The 22452-nt window shown below is 49.1% G+C and overlaps 8 protein-coding genes across 8 annotated transcripts; 6 read left to right on the top strand and 2 right to left on the bottom strand.

The window, feature by feature from the left end:
• Positions 1-657: 657 nt before the first annotated feature.
• UA08_01867 (hypothetical protein) lies at positions 658-2915 on the top strand (the record flags this gene model as incomplete). Its single annotated transcript, XM_020261578.1, has 3 exons — positions 658-803; positions 1152-2145; positions 2217-2915. The coding sequence occupies 3 exons, from the start codon at positions 658-660 to the stop codon at positions 2913-2915; spliced, it is 1839 nt and encodes a 612-aa protein (XP_020123404.1).
• Positions 2916-3296: 381 nt separating this feature from the next.
• Positions 3297-4382, bottom strand: UA08_01868 (hypothetical protein; the record flags this gene model as incomplete). Its single annotated transcript, XM_020261579.1, has 2 exons — positions 3297-4249; positions 4304-4382. The coding sequence occupies 2 exons, from the start codon at positions 4380-4382 to the stop codon at positions 3297-3299; spliced, it is 1032 nt and encodes a 343-aa protein (XP_020123409.1).
• A 292-nt stretch (positions 4383-4674) lies between these two features.
• Positions 4675-5829, top strand: UA08_01869 (hypothetical protein; the record flags this gene model as incomplete). The annotated part of the gene is made up of 3 exons (XM_020261581.1): positions 4675-5067; positions 5124-5481; positions 5516-5829. 3 exons carry the CDS (start codon positions 4675-4677, stop codon positions 5827-5829), a joined length of 1065 nt encoding a protein of 354 aa, XP_020123410.1.
• A 976-nt stretch (positions 5830-6805) lies between these two features.
• On the top strand, positions 6806-12229 carry UA08_01870 (hypothetical protein; the record flags this gene model as incomplete). Its single annotated transcript, XM_020261582.1, has 6 exons — positions 6806-6937; positions 7307-9236; positions 9810-11358; positions 11417-11761; positions 11904-11928; positions 12179-12229. The coding sequence occupies 6 exons, from the start codon at positions 6806-6808 to the stop codon at positions 12227-12229; spliced, it is 4032 nt and encodes a 1343-aa protein (XP_020122934.1).
• A 335-nt stretch (positions 12230-12564) lies between these two features.
• On the top strand, positions 12565-13713 carry UA08_01871 (hypothetical protein; the record flags this gene model as incomplete). The annotated part of the gene is made up of 1 exon (XM_020261583.1): positions 12565-13713. The coding sequence occupies one exon, from the start codon at positions 12565-12567 to the stop codon at positions 13711-13713; it is 1149 nt and encodes a 382-aa protein (XP_020122933.1).
• Positions 13714-14023: 310 nt separating this feature from the next.
• On the top strand, positions 14024-15915 carry UA08_01872 (hypothetical protein; the record flags this gene model as incomplete). The annotated part of the gene is made up of 2 exons (XM_020261584.1): positions 14024-14560; positions 14623-15915. 2 exons carry the CDS (start codon positions 14024-14026, stop codon positions 15913-15915), a joined length of 1830 nt encoding a protein of 609 aa, XP_020122932.1.
• A 347-nt stretch (positions 15916-16262) lies between these two features.
• UA08_01873 (hypothetical protein) lies at positions 16263-17075 on the top strand (the record flags this gene model as incomplete). The annotated part of the gene is made up of 1 exon (XM_020261585.1): positions 16263-17075. One exon carries the CDS (start codon positions 16263-16265, stop codon positions 17073-17075), a length of 813 nt encoding a protein of 270 aa, XP_020122931.1.
• Positions 17076-19461: 2386 nt separating this feature from the next.
• On the bottom strand, positions 19462-21201 carry UA08_01874 (hypothetical protein; the record flags this gene model as incomplete). Its single annotated transcript, XM_020261586.1, has 1 exon — positions 19462-21201. The coding sequence occupies one exon, from the start codon at positions 21199-21201 to the stop codon at positions 19462-19464; it is 1740 nt and encodes a 579-aa protein (XP_020122938.1).
• Positions 21202-22452: the final 1251 nt, after the last annotated feature.

Raw genomic sequence — 22452 nt, forward strand, 5'->3', positions numbered from 1 at the left:
AGATTCAGTGTTGAATGGTCTTAGGCAAGTTCTCAAATCATCATCACTAGATATTAGGGGTTTGTAGTCAATATTTAAAGTATACTATTTTACTAATGGTGGCAATGAACAATATTATATTGTAATTATGTTTGTTTCGCAAGGGTAGCTAATAGCTAATTAAAAATAATCTGGATTAAAGTAAGTCTTAAAAATTATATTAAGAGTAACCATCCTTATATTATTATTATTAAACTTATAATTAACCTCCTCTGGTGATGCTTTTATTTCTATGCTTATTATCTATTCCTATAGCACCTAGTTATACAAACGGTTGCGTTTGGGGTCATGCAGATTGACAGGACCTAGTGTCTGGGCACAATTTGAATGCTTAGAATTGCCAGACTGTTATAGCCGGTCATGTCAAATATGCGTTCCCCTGGAATGTTACAAGGCCAAGGCTTCATCTTGCGTGTACCGTGGATGTCTATAGTCGGGTTGAAAGCGTCCACCAACCAGAAGATCACGATTGGGACGGATCGGACCGCGACCACGTGGCATAAAGGCAATCTACCGCTGAAACGGGCATGTACTGTGTATTCCGTAGTTGTCTAGATAAAAACGCCCCTGTAGAGTGTCCCGACGATCATCAACAAGGACCTTGCCTTGGCTGGTCACATGGAAGATCGAAATTTCGCGGTGGGAAATTCGTCTTCTGCAAAGTTCAAAGCGGGCGGCGGCCAATGGCGGAGACAGTCGGTGGTTCCCGTGCTCGCCGCCCACAAGTGCTCGGGACGGCGCTATCAGTCCCGACGTGTCGACAGGTATGTACTTGCTACGTACTTTGTCAAGTTGATGCCTGCATGGAGTTTCTCATGGGCCATCTCGGTCTTCGCCATCGTGCCTCCTTGCCCTATATTGATAATGATACCATGACCGCATGGCGGGTCGAAAGCCCCCAACAAGCTTTAGTTAATGAAGAATCGACTCATCAGTGGGGCACCACGCTTCCTTGCCATCGTTCTCTAACAACTAACAAGAGGCAAAGAGCCTGTTTAGGGCACTCCACGCTCAGGGGGCCCACCACTTAACCCCGTGTGAGTTTCGTGTTCCTTGCTCTTTCTTTTATTCGAATTTCTTTTTTTTTATTATTTTCCTAATCGCACGTACAGCACCGGGGCTAGAAATTCGGGGCGTCCGTTCGTCCAAGGGATGGCTTCGCAAGAGTCGGTACCAACGTCGTCCTTGTTAGCGACGGAAGAATCCCGCTATCGAACTGAGGTACTCCTGCTTCAGGAAGACGAGACTGAAGAGAATCTTGAGGAGCGGCTCGTCGCAGAAGCCTCCCAACTTGGCTTGAAAATACCGGACATCCACATTGCAGCCTCGCTGGCAGCAACCATCAATGCCGGGTTTTTGGATGTATCCGTCTCATCCGCCGGCTCCACGCGCACTCGACCGTCGCTCACCCATCCGCACACATTCGCGGACCTTGTTCGATCTAGCGTCGTGTCGTTCGATCAGCTTCCTGGTTCGTTGTCGGAAACAACGCTGTCCGATCGCGGGCATTCCGGCAGTATACCGTCCATTGACTCCTTCTCTACGCGGCCAACATCGATTAGTTCATGTGATATCAGAATAATTCCGCCGTCAGCACAGCATGAGCGCCAGTCGCAGCATCAAATTCCTTCTCCATCCTCCACCTCGAGTGGGACGAGGCTGACTGAGCGGAAACGCTCTAGCTTTATCAATGCCCTTGGAAGGCCGTTCCGGAAACGACGCACCCCGTCCGCCGTCAACCTGCCCCCGAATGCGCATATAAGTTTAAAGAAACATGAAGCAGCAGCAGGGAGAGGAGCGGCGACCAGTACGGTTCTTGTTGAGACAAAGCCTCTTAGATCAACCGAAGCCGATCATCCCGAGGGGGAAGCGCAAGGGCAAGGAGTCACTTTACAGGTTGAAGTGCCCGTGTTTGACGAAGCGGCCTTGCAGAGAAGCATGGATGATGCGCAATTAAAGAGCCTGTTTGAGAGGCATAGAGAGGAAAGATCGAGATTTGTGCGTCTACAAAATGAACTACTCGACTCGTTGAAAGAGGCGCACTTGGTAGTCATCGCGGAGAGAAAAAGGCAAAACGCAATAGCTGAGAAGGAGAAACAAGAGCAGGTGAGAAGGAGCCCACGGTTCGACCATTTCGAATGATAGACTAACCACGTGCATGTAATCATGTGATACAGAATAATGGATATATTTCGCGAATGGAGGAACGACAGCTTTCCGTGGAAATCGATCAAATGAAAGAATTCCAGAAAACAAAGCGAAACTCACAAACCCGCATCAAATATATGGAGGGATACGTAAGCACCTCGAGTCCTCCACAGTCACCAGTGCTCTCGGGACGAGAATCGAGGCCACATTCAGCATGCTTTGAGCCGATACCGCGTCGTCAATCGCAAGCCAGCTATAGTAGTGATGGCGGCTCTCAACAACCGCAATATCGAATCGTGACTCGTCGACAAAAGGAACAATTGGCCCAGGAGTATCTGGACCGAGACTCGATGGACCGGCTCCACGAAGCACGTATCAAGGTTCTCCGCGAGCGGCAAGAGCAGCGATTACAAGAAACGACAGCTCGCCTAGAGAGAGAATTGGAGATGCTCGTCCATAAAAACGCGGAAACCATTGGAGAGCTTGAGCGTGACCATCAGCGCGCAGAGCAGGAGATGCTTCGTGTCTTTGAAGCGAAAAAGCATCGGCTCAGACGACGCTGGAATATCGAAGAAGCTATTCTGCGGACAAAGCTTGAGCACCAGAATGGCGTCCCGTATGGTCCCTTGCCGATTATTTCTTTCAGTGTTCCGGATCATGATGAAGATAGTCGTGCTCTTCTTGACCGTGATATACCCATTTTAAAGAACCCTTTCGCCTCCTCTTGAACGGCTATGAAACTGACACCGTGCCCTTTTATATCTGACTCAAAAGGTATTCTACTTCCTTGTCCAGTTACCTTTTTAAACGCCATATGCATTTCCCTTCCACCACCTCGCTTTATATACCACAATATCCATGGATAGATACCCTGGGCGGCAAGTTTGTTTTTCTTCACCTTAATTGATACCCATTTTACATTTCAATTCTTCATACATTACATTTAATGACTCATACTGCAAATTATGTAATTATTTTGTGCACATACGCATGGCGTTGATTTATCTTGCGACGATGTCATGTCTACCCTGTTTATATACGTGGCGTCGTCATTGAATGGAGTCCAATTTTCTATCGGGTCGCCTTAAAAGAGTTGCACAAATATTCATCTACGTACTCAATAACCGACCAACCAGCGTCTCAACTCGCCGATCTCCTCCCATCAGAATTGTCTCGGTTCTTTTATCGCGGCCTTTGTCCCCAATAACAACCGCCCGTTCGACAAGTCCCGCGTTCGATATTTTGAATCGACCGACCCTACCATCTCTCCACTCCAATCGCACATATCTGCATTCTAGCGATGTAGCAGCAAGTGACACAAGAAGCGTTGCGTGATCATTTTGCTGTCTTTCCGTTTCCTCTTGCTCGGATACACCTTCATCGCCATCGTGATTCTCGCTAGTAACACCCGTACGTTCTTGTAGCCATGAAATCGAATCACGGCGCACATGCCACGCGGCTATCTCCTTGCGCAATTGTCGCACAAAAGTAGAGAGGTCCTGTTTCCTTGTTTTCGCTTTCGCCTTTAGCATCTCGATCTCATCGTCCGCCTCGCCCCGCTTCCGGATAGATCGAGCTTGCGGGAGATATCTCTGCGCCAATTTCTCTATCGGAATGAATGCCGGGATCGTATGTCGATAGATGGAGAAAAGAGCCATTGACCGACGCTGCCTTTGTACCGACGACGACGATGTTGGTGTTGTGTTGTCCTCTTTCTCCCGTCGCAGAAGCACATAATACGGTTTCGCAAATGTGCCGCCCCGCTCAGATACATCAATTCTTATACCCAGCAGATTGGGACAATCTGAATACGGATTTGGATCTTTCCAGGGAAATGACGTTGTTGCAAATGCTAGGCGGTGGAGGTTCGTTTCGCGGTGTTTATGCGCATTGCTAAGCAACGATGAGACTTCTTCGCGTACGCTTCTTGCGACAGTAGCTGTAGAAGTTGAGGCGACGACGCCATCGCGTTGGCTATTGCTTTGTTCGATTCGTTGGCGTACGTAATCCGACGATAGGAGACTGGCTGATAGCAAGCGTCGTCTATTCTGGAAGTTGTTGACTTTGAAGTCTTAGCTGATGTGGTCTTGTTTACTGGCAAAAAGGTTAGACATACTCTCCTGCCGGATTTTAGCGATTTCCGAGTCCAGCTTCTCGATCGAATTGTCGATGTTTGCAATTGTTCCGCTGTCCATTGTGTAGTTATAGAAGGTTGTGGTTGTGGTTGATGTCAAGTGGAAGTTCAAGCTGTTTGTTTACGTCGAGGCGCTAGCCGTTTGTGCACGGGCCGCCGGCATGCAAGTGTAATTTCTCCGTTGCTTACACCACAACATTTGTCTGCATTTCTACCTTAGGCAACTTATTGGCAATCCCTGCAGATATTCGCCATAAAAGCTACTACATCCTCGTCTCCAAGCCGAAACCGAAGATGTCTGCACTGGAATCATTGCCAGAGAGGGGCCTATCTTGGCACATGACCTGCGAGAAATGACCGTTGGCTCGTTCACGTCGGACTGGTTTTGCCTGACCATCTTTGGCCTGTGTGACTATCCGGCTGTGACTCCTTACACGGTTCCTTTTCCATCTCCTAAGACCAATAAAACTCGCCCTGCTGTCAGCGGCGAGACCCCAATCCAGATAGTCCATTTCAGTGATGTTCACGTCGATCTCTCCTATGAGGTCGGGGCTAATTATAACTGCTCTGATAACATCTGTTGTCGAGCGTACACCGCTGCCCAGGGCCTAGGAAACACATCATATCCCGCAGGGCCTTGGGGCAATCACAACTGTGATGCCCCGTTCGATCTGGAAAAGAGTCTGTATGCGGCTATCCAGGAGATTGTCCCAAATGCCGCCTTGACCCTGTTCACTGGAGATGTGGTGGAAGGGGCAGAATGGGTAGTCACAAATGCCGAGGTCGTCAGTGACTTGGATAGCGCATATTGAAAATGACCAATTTAACTCTCGTTTATGGCGTTGTCGGCAATCACGATATTAACCCCATCAACAGCTTCCCGCCATCCGACATCAACACGACCATCAGTAGCCAGTACACATATGATGCATTGTCCGCTCTGTGGACGACGTGGATTGGTTCTACCGCTGCAGCAACCGCTGCCACAAACCCAGGAGCGTACTCGGTAGTTTATCCGGGAGGAAATCTGCGTATTATCTCCTTAAATACCATGATGTACTACAAAGACAACTTCTGGCTCTTTGAGGCCACTATGGAAACAGACCCAAGCGGACAGCTGGCATGGCTGGTTGACGAGTTTCAAGCAGCCGAGGATGCTGGTGAACGCGTTTATATTCTTGCATCGTTCTACAGGCCACACCCATAAAGACGAGTTTCAAATTGCTTACAGTAAATATACCGACCAAACTGCTGATACAGCCGTTGGAGTGTTGTATATCGCTCCGGCGCTGACACCAACCAGCGGCAATCCAGCCTTTCGAGTATACGATGTTGACCCGGTGACTTTTGCAGTGCTTGATATGACGGAGTACATTACCAACATGTCAACCAGCACATACCAAACGGACGGTCCCGTATGGGAAAAGTACTACACAGTTAAAGAGGCGTACGGTCCGCTAATGACGCCACCGTCCACTAGCAGAACCGACCCCGGCCTTTTGGCATAATCTGACCGAGGTGCTGGAATCTAACTCCATGGCAATCGACGAATACTATGCGCGTAAGTGGCGGGGATACAATGTGGCAAGCTGCACAGGCGCATGCGTGACAGACGAGATCTGTCAACTGTGAGCGGCTGAGGCACAGTATAACTGTGTTGCTGTCACTCCAGGCATTCAGTTCTCTAAGCGTGATGCTTCTGAGACTGAGCATGAGAAAGGCCAATGTGAGGGAAGTCGAGCAAAGACCATTTTTCGCAAGCTTCTGCAGACGGAAAATCTTGGGCAAATCATCCAAGAGCGGACAGAGCTGCGAAAGTCGTCTGAATACTTCTCTTCCCTGTAGTAATACTTCAAACAGAAGGACACAGAGCGTTTTGATTGGTTGGCGGTGAAGCTGTTTTCAAGATTAGTCAGACAGTTTACGCTAGAGCCCGATTGGGATTGGCTCCTTTAGGCTTTGTAAGAATCAAATTCGTTTGAACAGTAAACACATAACCATGCTCGTTTATTTTATGCCAATCGCATAACGGAGTATATCTATATAATAAAGCATCACTTCAGCCCTAGCCGACCAAACGCCAATTCCCCCATGAAATATCCAATCGTCACTGCAAAAAAGAATCCGACATTCATCGTCATGACCAGTATCATCCTATCAGCATGATTTAGCGGGCGGCTACTTCAGGGGAGAGAAGAAACCACATACAGGAGATATGAAATGGACTGTGTGACATATGCCAGCGCTGCGCGTGGCAGATTGACAGATAACCTCCACGCATGAACAGAGCTGGAGTGTGTGAAGCCGGGCACTTCTCGCAGAATATCGGTATGTGAGGGCGACGAATATTTCTTAATCCAGTGCTGGTCGAGCCGGCGTTGCACAAAGACCAGGGCCCGCCATATCACTGCCAGGATGAAAATGAAGAACCACGAGCCGACATACTGACCCGTGGTCGAGGGCATCCATGCTGTGGAGAAGATCATGGTTGACAGGTTGTCCGTGTTGAAAGCCATGGACATTGACATTGCCGCCGTGCTTGACATGGACATGGACGTTGCTGTCGTCGCCGCCATTGCCATTGCGTCGGATGTTCTCGACATGATGGATGCCGTTGTGTGTATTGAGGGCGAAGTGAGGATTGAAGTAAACACCATATGGCATATGCCATAGGGTATAAGCACAGTAATGCTCGGCTTGCCAGGGCGGCGCTGTGATTGGCGGGCGAATTGCTTAAATGGAATTAGGTTGCGCGGGAATGAGCAAATTTGAGAAGAATCCACCGCGATCCGCCGCTGTGATTGGCTGCCGGCAAATTTCCTCAGCTTTTGGAAAAGTGACAGGACGCAATCCTCACGTGGATTTGGCATTACGCATTACAATAATGGCATGTCATGTCCTGCGTGCATAGCGTGACCCAGAATGCTTTCCCAATGGCACAGTGGACGGAACTTGGCGACTGCCATCCCTGATGCCATGCCATAGATTGTCCGACAAAGACAGACTAACTTCAACATGGACATGGGCATGGGCAGCACGGCCTCATCAGGGCCGCTGACTGCTGCCGGCGTCGACTTCTCAAATGAGACCCAGGCCGTCGACTTTCTGCAGGAGATTCTCGACGACTCTGTCCTCGGCGTCGTGGGAAACCAGTACGCACGGTATTTCTGGTATGGCATTGTCGTTGTCATCGGCATTGCCACGATTTCCAACTTGGTGGAAAAGGTGATTCTGCAAACGAGGTGGGATTTCCTTTCCTTTCCCCGGCTGGTGGCGAGTCTGACTGACGCCGGCCATGTATCGATATATCACAGAATCAGAGCAAGCTCTGCAAATAGAGCACGACCTGCACAACCAACCAACGCGTTGACTCAATCTGTGGCAACCGCGACTGCCATTCTTCGCGAACTGTCCTACCTGCAAATCACTCCCGTAAGGGCGTCCTCATGGGTGAAAGTTCCACCCTTTGGCTCTCTCTTCGTCTGCGCCGCATACTTTGCTTTTCTAATTGCTCTCGTATTCACCAATGACGACGTTCCGGGAGCTCAGCACTACCAAGCCCTGGGCATCCGCGCTGGCTGGCTCGGCGCAGCACAGATGCCTTTGTTGGTCCTACTTTCGAGTCGGACGAACCTGATTGGCCTACTATGCAACTTGTCGTACGAACGGTTGAACGTCTACCATCGATGGGTTTCTCGGGGGTTGCTCCTCCTAGCAACTTTTCACTTTGCCTTCCAGGGCCATGCATGGGACATTTACGGGTTGATGGCGCTCGAGTGGAACACTGACGAATGCCCGCCAACAGGCATGGCCGCATATGCTATATTGCTCTGGATGAATCTGACCACCGTGGCTCCGTTACGATACCTCTCGTACAAATTCTTTGTTGTCCAGCATGTGCTTACCTATTTCGGATTCACCATTGCTCTCGCGTATCATCTTTATGGAACTTCGTCGCCTTATTCGACGAATTATATCTATATTAGCGTTGCGTTGTATCTTGTTGGCCAGCTTGTCCGGATTGCGTGGGGTGCGGTTAATAATTTCTCGCCGAGCAAATGCACCTTGACAGCGCTTGATGGCGGCGCTACCAAAATTCGCGTGTCAAATAGACATATCAAAAATTGGAACCCCGGCTCGTATGCGCGAGTGTATATCCCCCGCTTTGACATGGTGTGGGCGCATCCGGCAACCTTGCTATCAACACCAACTTCTCATGACGGCGATCTCGTTTTTCTCTTTCGGTCGTACAGGGGGTTTACCCGGAAGATCCACGCTGCTGCCGCTGCCGAAAGCCAAAAGTCACATCGAACCCTGATCGGTGGACCGTGTCCCAGCTCACAACTAGATTTGGGCTGCTTTGACACACTAGTCCTGATTGCCGGCTCAACGGGTGTGACATTCACACTGTCAAATCTATTAGATCTCGCACACCGAGCACAACAACGGAAGCCACTACCTCTTCGAGTGCTCCACTTCACCTGGGTGATCAAAAAGAAGAGCTGGATATCCTGGGTTGCCGAAGAGCTTCAATCCGCGTTTGAAGCGCTAGCAGAAGCGGGCATTGAGACTCATTTTAATATCTATATCACTTGCGATGATTCCATAGCCGGGGACTCCATTTCCTCCAGCTCAAAAGTAGGATGCCAGTGCAATGATGGATGTAAATGCTGTCAGCAATCACCAAACGACCCAGCGATTGAAATCACAGAGAAAAAGGTTTCGACGTCGAAGAATGAGCTCGGCATTGCACCGTACGCAGCCATACTTACGGGCCGTCCTACATTTCACCACTTTCTAGCGGGAGCGATATGCCAGGCACAGGGTGAGACCGCCGTTGCGGTCTGTGGACCTCTGGGACTGTCAGTGTCGGTCCGATCGGCCGTGGTTTGGGCTAGTGACGAGCTAGCTGTGAGTAAGGGGAGCGGCTTGCAGGGGGTATATTTACATGTGGAAAACTTTGGCTAGTTGTAGTGTATACTGTATATAGACCAATGATGAACTTGTGAATTGACGTATGATCTCAAAACAGTTAGTCTGTCTCACGTGACTTTTCTGCCAAAATAGGACAAGCGGTCTTGGCACAGCCGTGGTGCCTGGGGCAGCGGCCCTGCTTGCGCAATCGCCGTCTGACAGGGAACTACATCTGCAAGGACTCGTCGTGCAACAAGTCACTCGTTCATTCAATTGCTTTTTGTGTTTTTGTCGCCATGCCGCTCAACTGACGGTTGACTTGTTCAGCAAAACAGTGTGCACGCGGGCGCAGCTTAAGCTCCAGCAGGTGGAATGGGACCCAATCAGGAACGAGACAACTACACACTTTCCTGTTGAGGCCAGCTTGCCTCCCGCCGCCTGAATGCATTCCACAACCTTTACTCCAGGTACTTCACACGCTCTTTAGAAAATCAACACTCCTGTGTCTGAAGAAGACATCACATCACGCTCTCTTTATTTTACTAAACATTGCTCCTCACTCCGTGCCCACAAGACCAAAACGAGCTGGAGCTGCGAGACTTGCCTGCCGTTCTTGACGTACACGACGAATCAGCTTCCTCTGCGAGCGACGCCGACGAACAAGAAGAAAACGCTGGGCTGCTTGAAGGAAACTCTGGATCGCGCCCGAAAAAACCGATGAAGCGCCGGACTCGCGATAAAACACCTAAACGGGGCCCTCCTTCACGCCTGACGATAGAAACGGGCCAGAACGGCCACTCCGACGGCGATATGAACTCGCGTCTTGAAATGCGGAGGAAAGACCCATCAATTGAGGCTCCCTCTTCCGCACAGCATGCCACCAGGGTCATGGGCCGCGAGAGCTTCACACTGGACGATGACCCTCCCGCCGTACCCAGCACGCCGATGTTGCAAAACACAAGTTTCTTTGCCCTGCCGGAACAAGACCGAAAGAATTTCCTCTTGCTCGTGTTGTTGTACTTCCTGCAGGGTATACCCATGGGCTTGGCCATGGGTTCTGTGCCATTCCTTTTGAAACCGTACCTGTCTTACGGCCAAATCGGCGTGTTCTCCTTGGCGTCATATCCGTATTCCTTAAAGTTGCTATGGAGCCCCATCGTGGATGCAGTTTGGAGCAGACGCTTTGGTCGTCGGAAGAGTTGGATTACGCCTGTCCAATTATGTTCCGGTCTCGCCATGATTTATTTGTCTTCCCAGGTCGAGTCAATGATGAAGACTGCCGGTGACAGCGACTCTACCGTGTGGGCCTTTACCCGATGGTGGTTCTTTCTCGTCTTTCTATGCGCAACCCAGGATATTGCTGTTGATGGCTGGGCTCTTACACTCCTTTCACCCCAAAACATTTCCTATGCCTCTACGGCCCAGACAGTGGGCCTCACCGCCGGACATTTCCTTTCGTACACTGTTTTCCTTGCTCTCAACTCCCCAGAGTTCGCCAATCGGTGGTTCCGCACCGAAGCCACGGTCGACCCGGCCCGTGGTCTTATTTCGCTCGGAGGTTATATCGCTTTCGCCGGATGGGCGTACATTATCGTCACTATTGGACTGTTCCTTTTCAAGAAAGAGGAGCGCACCAAGGACAAAGACGGCATCATGGAGGTATACCGCAGCATGTGGAGTGTGCTTAAATTGCGGAACATTCAGATGATCATTGTGCTTCATCTGATTGCTAAAATCGGATTTCAAGCCAATGATGCCGTGACTAGTTTGAAGCTCATTGACAAGGGCTTCGGACAGGATAACATGGCATTGGTCGTGTTGATTGATTTTCCATTTGAGATTGCTCTAGGTTACTATGCTGGTCAATGGTCGACCGAATACACGCCAATGCGACTGTGGTCTTGGGCTTTTGTCGGTCGGCTTGCAGCAGCACTATTTGCCCAATTCACCGTCATGATATATCCTGCCGGAGCCGACGTGCCAACTTGGTACATCTTAATTACCATTGCAGAGCATGTCTTGTCCACTTTTATGAATACGGTCATGTTCGTGGCGATTTCTGCATTCCATGCTCGTATTTCTGATCCAGCCATTGGCGGAACTTATATGACGTTGCTGGCTACGTATGTCTTCCCAATGCTCTCATTTGTCCTTTTACTGCGATTCCTGACTTTTGATTAGGGTGTCTAATCTTGGAGGAACATTCCCCAAATTCTTCATTCTCAAGATGGTGGACATGTTCACATCAGCGACCTGTATACCGCCCACCACGCCTCCAGATGCTTCCCAATTGACCGGCGACCTGGTCACGTCTGCGTTTTCCTGCGCGCTCGAGGCAGATAAGGGTCGCTGCCAGGCCGGAGGTGGCCAATGCGTAGTCGAGCACGACGGCTATTACATTACCAACTTGCTTTGCGTGCTTATTGGCGCTGTCACATTCTACGTGTATATACGGCCGACGGCGCTCAAATTGCAGGCCTTGCCTCTTCGCGCTTGGAGAGTGACAACTGGTTATGGCAATTCAGAGTAAGTTGTTTTTTGGCAAGCGTGTTGTATTTTAGAATTTATCTACATAGTTTATCTACATCATATATGATTTGAGATTTCTCTAGCATAGTAACTCCAAGCTTCTGTGTCAGAGTATTGTTATTTGTAAGAAAATATTTAGCGTGGATTTTTCCATGCTAGCACAGGTACGTACCAAGACCTCGGATGTACGGCGAGAGCTTCCGCTGCCCTAAATATATCGCTGTTGATTGGTTTTGAGTTCATCAACCCCTGCTATAGTTGCAAGAAGTATTAATATCCCATGAATGAGATCGATTAAGTTAGGTTTGGGGGGTCCTTAGGGCTGTCCGGGGTCATTACCAGCCTACTGCAACCTATGCCTGGGTGCCTGATTCAAGCGACTTCCAAGAAATTTGGTGATAATGCACGATCTAGTCTTGTGCCGATCTGGAAACTGCATTTCTCGAGGCTGGCGACAAGGAATAGGGGTCCGCCAAGATGTGAACACGGCGTGGCGACTCGAACGTGGTTGGATAGGCACTAGATCGGTCACATACACTAACCGCTTCAGCCTTCTTTGTCTGCCCAGGGGGGAAGAAAAAGTAAAGTGACAATGGGCGTCCGAAGGTGACACAGAAAAATGCATCTCTCTCGCTCCCCCGGTGAAGTCTTCCAAGATTATATATATGTATGAAGCAGAAATTGAGAATTTGTCTGGATGTTTCCGGCCATATTTCGAATATTGCAATACATATACATATACATATACATACATACATACATACATCAGTTCTTAGGGCTAGTACTGAGAGCAGCCCGCCATGGCGCATCGCAAGAGCTGGTTGGCGCGCCAACCAGTCAAGACTGTCTATACTGTCTGCGCCGCGGTGAGGGCTATAGCACGACTATCCTTTCTTTCCATCTACTATATCCCGCACTCGCTGCGGCCCAGAAAAACCTGGACCTGGAAGCTGGCTCTCGGGTCCGAGGCCACGAGGCTCTCCGTCGTCTACGTGACTGCAATCCAGCTGCAGGTGCCCATGTCCCTGGAACCAGGCGACGAAGGCGAGCGATTCGTCAAGTGCAGTCCCCGGGCAGACCTGCAGGCATTCTACAGCGGAATCCTGCAAAGCAATAAGAACATCCAGCCCGAGACGCTTGGTGGCACGTGGTATCCCCATTGTTACGACAAAGACACCAGCAACAAAGTCGTGCTGCATTTCCACGGCGGCGCCTTCGTTTTGCTGGACTCGCGCGAGGAATATTGTGGACACGGACTGCGCACGTTAAGCGAGCAGTTCGATGGAATCCCCGTGTTCTGCCCGGAATACCGTCTGGCAACATCGCCAACGGGGAAATGGCCGGCCCCGTTGCAAGACGCAGTCACCTCTTACCTCTATCTGCTCTACGAGCTGAATATTGATCCATCCCGGATCATCCTCTCCGGTGACTCAGCCGGTGGCACGCTGGCTCTAGCTCTGCTACGGTATATCATTTCGTCGCAATCGCGGGTCGGCGTGAATGCGCTGCCGCTGCCTGTTGCAGTGCTCCTTTGGTCTCCCTGGGTCAATGGGCATGGCACGGATGACGAAGCCAACAAAGACAACAGAAACAAAGGCATCGACACAATCGGACCGGGCTTCCTCAAATGGGGGCTCCAAGAACTGACTGATAACGAAACAATTATATCGTCCTCTGATCCATACCTCTGCCCTCTCGCGGCCCCATTCAAAACAGACTCGGTACCGCTATGGATGCAGATTGGCACCGCAGAGCTGTTCTACAATCCTGTGCAGAAATTTGCGAAGAAAATGCGAGCAGTAGGGAATACGGTTCATTTGTATGAGATTCCGGATGCTGTGCACGACCCACTGATCTCTTGGAAGTTGGGTTTTCAGGAGGAGCTGAAAGAGGGGATGCGACAGGCATGGGATATGGTCAATAATACTACTAATGGGCGGGTTGAATAAAGACGTGGCTTTTTTTTTTGTTTTGTTTCTTTATGGGCTATAGAAGAAGTACATGTTTCGCACCGGACTATGGGATTTGAAAGGATTATTTCGGGATTCATGGATTGGGCTGAAAGAAGTTACAAGCATAAATACGGTGTAATCCTTCAAAGTAGTCAAATAGCTCGTCACATTTCTTTTAATTTTTTTTTTCCGTCCGATCTACGTATGTTCAACAACATAGAAGTTCTCGCGAATGTGTCATACAAAGAATTGCTCACCAACTTGTCCGTAAGAAAATTGGAAGACATCGAAAAACGATTTACACCAAATGGCTATGAGGACTTTGCCCCTCGAAATTGTGGGCATGATCATAGAGAATGTCGACATGGTCCCGGATCTTTTAAATTGTGTCTGCGTCAACAGCACCTGGAATGTGATAGCCTCGAGGAAACTCTACAGAGGCTGCCAGAACGACATGCAATTCCGCACACCAGACATCGAGGTCCTTATGTGTCTATATGTAGCATCAAGAGAACGCTTTACTCGGAATATGAATTTTGTGAGGCACTTGCTACTCTCTCCCGAGGCCCCCACGATTGATGTAGCGGCGTTCCCAAGTATCAGGCTTGCAGGCTTCGAGAAAGACGGTTCTGTACGCTACAGCAAATTTGCTGAGCATCTCATCAAGTCGGTAGGAGGGCGTCTTGAAAGTCTTACGATCCCCTTTGACTTAATGGGTCAAGCTTGGTCGACCATTTCTGATCTCCTTCTCAGTCCCACCATTGAATTTTTAGCTATTGATGGGCGATATTGTGAAACATTGCTGGCCAGTCCAGTCTACATTCAAAGGCTCAACTTATCTGCTGTCAGTTGTGCCTAGTTCCAGGTCACCGTCTAGGAAAAATGATAATGGTCTAACTCCAACAGGGTAAATTTTCAAACCTCAAAGCTCTTACAGTCTACAGATCAGACTGCAGACAGAAGATTGAGAAGCTTTGCCAATTCATAGACACTTGCGACCTGCAGTTTTTCCAAATGGAACACAAGTGCACAGAAGACTGTTTAACTGAGCAGGCTAGTCTGGATCTTTTGCAGTGCCTTGGACGACAGAATAACCTCAAGACGTTGGCTCTGATCATTCCTGAAAAAGCCCTCGCTTTTGGATTGACTGATTGCCTGTCGTCCGCGGATAAACAAAGGAATATATGGCCGGAGTTGAGGTCGTTAGAGCTGAGCTTTGCAAACCGGTACTTGCTGGAGCAATTGCCAAATTTCAAGGAGAAGCTTCAAGTCCTCACTTTACATGCACTCGATACTGAGATCCCCTTCTCTGTCGGTGAGGTAGCAATCAAGAACATTAGCCAATGCCGAAATCTCCGGGCCATCGAGATTATCCTCCCTGAACTTATCAACTGGGATGCGCTCTTGGTCATGGCGCGCGGGTGCTCTCTCCTACGCAAGTTCAGTGTATGGCTTAGCGTGAGAGAAGAGAGTTTGTCTGATTCTGTTTTCAGGGCTATTGTGCGTGCCCTGCCGCATCTCGAGGCTCTTGAACTCAATGCCGTCTTTCAAATGGATGCCACAAGCTTTCAGGAGCTCGCACAAATCTGTCCTCAGCTCATTATACTCGACATGCCTTGTACTGTAGTGCATCTATCTGCTGAGGATTTAACAAACTTCCAACCATTCCAGCAGCTACAATCACTGACTGTTCAAACGATAGCCTTCGAGAATGCACATCGCTTCAAGGAGCAGTGCACAGTCCAGAGCCTTGCAGAGGAATGGCGCAAGGTATTCCCAAAGCTTCGAGCAATCCCATGTCTTGGGGACATGCACCTCCCACCGATAGCAAAATCGAGTTTAGATGAGGACTCATCAGAAGAAGATCAAATGTCCCTTTGTGAAACTAATCTGGACGATGAAACAGAAGAAGAAACGGGCAGCAACACCGAGGAAGAACTATTACCTAGTCCAGCGCTGGTCACGAATGACTACAAATCCGACAGGTTCAAGTTACGCATGAAATTGTGGAAAGCACTTGGTTATAGGGAAGATCAAATGGTCCAGGTTCAGGTTCAGGCTATGTGGCGGACAACTCTGCAAATTGAGACGGTCGGCTGGCCTGTGATTCCTTCAGAGGCTTTTGTCAGTCCGAATTCGTATTCGACATCGGCCAATGAAGCTGAGGATGTGGAGGCTAGTTGCTTGCCATCAGTCTGACTGAGTATGTTCAAGGCTGCTGCCTGCCCATCGGCATATTGGGGGAGAAAAGAAGGCTATAGAATCATATACGACGATGTAAAGGACATAACTACCTATAGATAAATCTAAGCACGTACCAGATATGATGAAAAAGATTAATGCAATGTCTTGCGTGGAAGGGGAAGTTTGAACGAATAAATTTGAGCTTTGCTAACATGAATATAGGGTTAGGGTTATACTCCACCCGCTTATCGGCGGACTGATAAGGAATGGAGGGGCTGGAAAAACTGCATCATCACTTCACAAAGCTCCCTTTCTGTCTCGTCTCGTTTTTCAATAGAAAGAACTATACCTATACACATGAGATGCCGTCCTCACCATCTAGTTCTACGTACACTGCTCCTATTGCATCTCCAACTACGACAATGACATCAACACACAGCGAGCCGGAGCCAGACAGTAACAACTCGCTCGACGATATCTTTGGCTCGTCGCCGGTCGAGCATCAACAATACATATCTACGGAAGAAATACCAGGAAACAGGACTTCTCACGTCCCAGCATCTGCTGCTGCAGAGCCCTCCGACCTCCCCTCCCTGCGCCGCCAACACGTCACAGCCGGATACCGGGACGGAATCGCGTCCTCCAAAGCGGAGCATGTGCAGAGAGGGTTCGATGGCGGATATCCGGTGGGTGCGCAGTTTGGGCTGAGAGTAGGCACGATTTTGGGGATATTGGAAGGTGTTGTGGGCGGGCTAGAATCGACGTCGTCGGGGACAGGGCCTATTAAGAAGAAAACAATGGCGGCAAAGCGCAGTTCTTTGCGGGACGGTACATATAAGGATGGTCTTGGTCCGGACAAGGGTGAGGAATCACAAGAAGCACAAATACACAGGCAAAGAATTGAGAGGATAAGGCAGTTATACAAGAATGCTCTTAAGGAGTTGGATGTTGAAGCATTGTTTGGTGGATTGAAAGCGGAAGATCAGGAAGGAGGGGAAATACAAGGCCCCGATTTCACTGACGAAAGCAGGCCAGAGAATCGACTGCGGCATAAGGCTGATCCGGCCGTTGCTCGATGGGAGAAACTGGTCGATGTGACGAAATGGGAGGAAAGTATGGAGGCGATTGAGAGCATGGAAGATCAGACTGTCAACACGGCTGAGAAGGAGCTGTGAGATGAGCGAGAGCTGCACTGTTTTCGATCTTTCAGTTTGATCGTGATACCAACTTTTTCGGCCCTCGATCAGATGGAAAGGACTAGCATGAGTTCCTCCCGCCTCGTACAACCCGGAGACTTCATTCAAGCATGGGAATTGACGAGGCATGGCTTGGTCCGAGGTCGCCTACATGAATAGGACAACGTGTTTGTTCCTCGGCGTCCCGACGAACCCTGCCCACGGCATGGATGCAATAATCATTGATATATGTGTAACAGAGTATGCACGCACAGGCCCAAATAACGGGAAAAGTAGCCAGCCAATCATGCCCGTGTGGTGAAAAAGAAAAGGAGGGAGGGCTATAGTATACTTTTAAGAATACGCATCTTCAAAGCTCGTGCTTGCTCGGCCCAAGAATGAAAAAAAGAAGAAAAGAAAAATACGACTTCACCTCGCATCGAAAATGCACCTAGCTACATGCATTTCATATTATGTAGCTAGGTATAGGTTAAATAGACGAGCCAAGAAAAACATGCATGCTCTCATCACATTCCACGCTGTTCTACTGCGCATATCTTTAGCCACCCCTAACTCCATAAAGCCGCAGTTGGTCAACCCACAGCATAGGAGCAATGGGTGGACATGCACATGCAACCGTCGGCAATCCTTACTATCTATCCAGCTGGTCACTGACGTTCGTATGGTGTACACGAGGAGTCGAAAAGGGAATTTGCTCAATCCAGCCAATAAAATGAAATCAACCCTAGTAAATAAAAAAAAGGGGGGGACTTAAATTTTTTATATCATGCATGAAATAAGATATCGCATTAAACAAGCCCAGTTTCAATTCATTTCGTCCTTAGTTGCACGGACGTAGGTACGAATGAATGTCTTGTCTAACTAATGCATATGATATATGCTGTCTGTATAACCCGAGTTTTAATGCTTGCAGGGAGAAAGATTTCCTTTTCATTCTATGGTCGGATTGCAATGCGAGTTCTTGAATACTATTATACCATATGCAGCGTTAAGCAGCCCATCTTCCTGGCTTGCTAAACAGGAAGAACATGAAACTCCGAGAATTGATAGACACACCAATGCAACCTGGAATATCGGCAACAGCGATTATTTGGCCTCTATCGAGTACGCACCAATTATTTTATTCCTTTATTGAATAACACAGTCCCTTGCACAACGTCATCTCGGGATAGGGCAACAGGATGTTCCTGGCTAGCTGAACCAGGCGCCTACCTATCCTTCTCGATTATAACATATTTAGCCTGCAGTGCAACAAAATCTTTTTGCCCGCAGGGAGTAAGTACTACATAGGTATTGACATGCGTTATTAAAGTTGCTGACATACAATTCCCAATTGAGGTTGTACTGGTGCTGGCCACGTTCCCGGTTGGACTTATGCGGGTTGTTTGCCTAGTTTATTTTATATGGATGGCGAAATCATCATTCTATCCAAAGTGGCTCGTTAGGCAGTCTGAATGCATTGACGGTCAGGTATAGATTGGGTATTCTTACCAACCTAGGGCTGGAGCCAGCGAACATCCTATGTTATACGCAGGTACAGAGTACTGTCTAGCTGTTATGGGTAGGTACTTGATCGACAAGGAGTAAGTATCTGTCCTACTAGGTGGTCTTTCCAAGGGATATGTATGTCTGGGTGATAATGGCAACACAGTCTATTCAGTTTAATTAAGAATTGTAGTAGATAGTAGCTACAATATGTGACAGCGAAAGGGTAGTTATCGAGATTTGCCCCAGTCAAGAAGTTCAGAAGCTCCTTGTTGTGCTTGTTGTTGTATTAGCTCCTGTCTGTCTACCTAGCTAGGTTAGGTACATGCAAAGAAAAGAAAACTAAAGGAAAAGAAGTCAGATGCCCATTTTTGTATTATCCAATTCACCGCCTCGATCAATCACATTGCGAAAGAAATTCTTGAAACCCGACCAACCGGAATGACGCCAGAAAAATAAGCTAGAAAAACGTGAAACTTACGCCAGGTGCGTTGATTTTGGGCTTGCGCCGTCCGTATATCTGCACCTTGTCCCTAGATGCAGATAAATCTTGTGTTGAAACATTGAAGGACAAAATAATTGCTAGGAGAAAAAGGCGGAAACAAGGAATGAGAGAAGGAGCGAATGCTCACAGATGAGTCAGGAGATTTCGACGGAGACAAAGGGAGAGGAAGCAGGTATACTAGTAAAATCAACAGAAAAAGAAAGAGTCATAGTCATGACCATTGAGTCGTGGGAATAGAAGCATGTCCGTAGAGCATAAGGAGCGTAAGACGTACACGAGCATTGGAGAAAGCATGAAACATTCATCATCAATTAGAAGCGAGCTAGAGCAAGACAAGAAAAGAAAAGAAGCGAAGACGCCGCCAAGTAACAATTCTCAACCTTGACGACAGTCGAGAGACCTCAACGAACCCCATATTCGCCTGAATACAGTGGGTTGATCCATCGAGGGGTTGTTTGACGATACAGTGCCGGACGATGGTAGCACATGACTGCTACAATAGTACTGATTCACCGTCTCGGTCTTGGGAAACGGTAAGAAGTCATCCGTGGCATTAGACCGCTGTCGGCGTCGTGACTGTGCGTGGATGGCTGCAGCAGTCGATGAGTCAATGTCTCCAGACAGCTTCTCGCTGCTGTGTTGCGACTGGGGCCGTGGCAGTGACGTGGTTGATGGCGCTACTAGGCGCAGAGTCTGCTTCAGGGGTGGGGGAGGCAGCATATCGGGGATGGACGTGGCACTAGCCGCAGTGCGGGTGTCGAGTGAGGCCAGACCTGGCGGTGGTGATGGGCGGGCACCGGCTTCGGGCTGTCCCGCGTTTAGCGGGGACGGCGCCCATAAGCCCCCATTGCCATTGGCAGTGTTGCTACTAGTTAGCGAACTAGTAATGGTAGCGCTATTGATCTCCGCGTGCAATTTCGCATCCGATTTGGCAATGCGACGCAGCTGCACTCGACTTCGGACCTTCCGAAGCGTGTCGATGGGCCCCCGCCGCGATTGTGATTTACCACTAATCGACCCTGATTCCGAGTCCGATTCCCAGACCGACTGCTCACCATGAGCCACGGATGTCGAAGTAGAGGGGCGCCCTTTCGTCGATGCATTGGTGTTCTGTCGTGCAATCAGTGGGGTCATAGGCGTGTGATTCGGAATTGGACTTGGACAATCATGTGCAGGAATAAAAAGAGCATGGTTGAATGGTGACATGTGGGGTTCCATTGTTACTGGATTGACCAGGCTCGGCGGTGAGATGAGGGACGCATCAATCTGGCTCTTCGACCCACCGTTTTGACACTTTTTGGGCGGGACCGGACAAGGATTTTTGAGGATAGGCGGCAGACTGGGTAGGGGCTTGGAGTGTAATGAAGATGCTGCAGCTGCAGCAGGCTCCTTTGGAACCATAGTGAGTGTTTCAGATGACAGATTGTGATATTCGGCGAGTGCCGCGGCTGCTGTTCTCTCGACGGGGGTACTGGGTCGCGTGCAAGCTCTAGACTGTGTGTCCGGAGTCGCTGCTGGGAGGTAGAAGCGTGCTGCTGTGTGCGATCGTTCGCGAACTGCGCTGTTATGGTACATGAAGTGTTGCTGCATAGGTTTTCTTGTCCCTGGGGTGTAATCAGGGTCAGAGTAGGTAGAAGAAAAAGAGCTACTTGGCGTAAGATCAGGAATTACACCCGTAGCATCAGTTTGGATGGAGCTGCAAGAACTTTGGCTTTGATGGTTGTATGTCCGCGTCCAGTCGGGTGTTGCTGGATACGCTGGTTTCTGTAACGATTGAGCTTGCTGGTAATGACTGGCGTGAGTATGGACAGAGTGATCGTGATGCTCTGGTATCGTCTGTGTTTCCTCAGTCATGTACGACATGAAATATTCATTCTCAAGGTCTTCAAGATCGACTTCTGACTCGTCGTCAGGACGAGCATCCCACTGCTTTGAAGCCTCTAACGCTCGCTCAAGGTAAAACGGGTCGAGGTTGGGATCCTCAACCAGAGGAACTGTCTTTGACGAGACAGATCTCTCCACACTGTGTTGCAGTCCCTTCAAAGCATAACCCGCACAATGGTTCCCAGGAACTTCCGGATGGTGGTAGGGAACCTCAGCACGATCGCCAGCCATGGGCTAGATTATTGAGAGGATTGATGCTTTGGGAGCAACAGGAAGGGCATACAGACAGACAGGTAGACAACAAACTGTGCACAAATCTTAGCCAGGTTGCAAGGTTGAGAAGGATATGGCAGGGAAAAGACTGGTCAGTGGACAGAGATTCCAAGGGCAATGGCGATCTGTTTATACACTCCACAAGGAGGGCAGAGCCCAAACAAAAATTTCATCCATTTCAAAGGTGGCTGACATTAGACATCTGCATGCCGATGCAAAGGCTTGTAAACATACATTGATCCGTGCAGCACTGACCTATCAAACCTTGCATATCTCTTGCGCAGGGATGGGGTCCCGGTAAGGTGGATTTGTCTTTTACAGATTCGATCGAACTGATCTTCGCCAAGGACCAGTCCTTTAGCAAGGAGGCACTGACTCCCGATTCGGGGGTCATTGCTGATGCAGGCTCAGCGAACTGACTTTTATCGGAGTGCACAAATCCAGCGGGAATAGTATTTGAAGCTTTTCCGAGATGCAAGCCTTGAATTTCAGTCCCATTACACAGACATGCAATACGCAATAGTGCCATGAGCTGCTGCTGATTTGCAATTGATGCTACGTGCTACACCAGACATTCCGTTTCTCAATCTTCGGCGGGATCTTGCTTGATCCAGACTGCGATGGATGATTTCCCAGAGCGTTCCTATCGTCTTGGGTGGGAGACGCCTTCGCCTTCGTTTCACGTCCAAGTGCGAGCACGGACGTACCGTACCGATCAGTCGCGTTCGCTTGAAAACAACTGACTGATTCGTTTTTTCAGTCATCTTCCTTTATATAGAATTAGGCTCTCCGGTAGTATAGTTCCCAAGATGCTAGCTCTGCAGCCAAGGCGACTAGACATCTTCCCGCGGTTCCGAGGAGGGGACTGTTTGGGTCGTTTGCGATTAACAGTGCGTCTGCAAGATACAAAATTATGTCACCGGCAAGGAATGGCACCAAGCTGTTGGGAGAAGGTGTAAACAGTGTGGTTTCATCAGCGTAGCATCGGGACGAGCTTCACGGATGTTGTCGTTGCTATGCATTAGGGTGGGATCCCCGCATTCCAGAGCTGTAGATGTAGCAGTACGTATATGCGTGCTGCCCGTCGACTGTTAAACAAAGAGAGCTTGCTACAAAGGTGTTTGCTTGCTGGAATCCTTTTTTTATTCTCCCGCGATGTCAAACACTCCATCCAATCTGCGTCGTTTGGATTGGGATCCATAATTTTCA

The sequence above is a fragment of the Talaromyces atroroseus genome, assembly GCF_001907595.1.
Source record: "Talaromyces atroroseus strain IBT 11181 chromosome Unknown scaffold_1, whole genome shotgun sequence".
Taxonomy (NCBI): domain Eukaryota; kingdom Fungi; phylum Ascomycota; class Eurotiomycetes; order Eurotiales; family Trichocomaceae; genus Talaromyces; species Talaromyces atroroseus.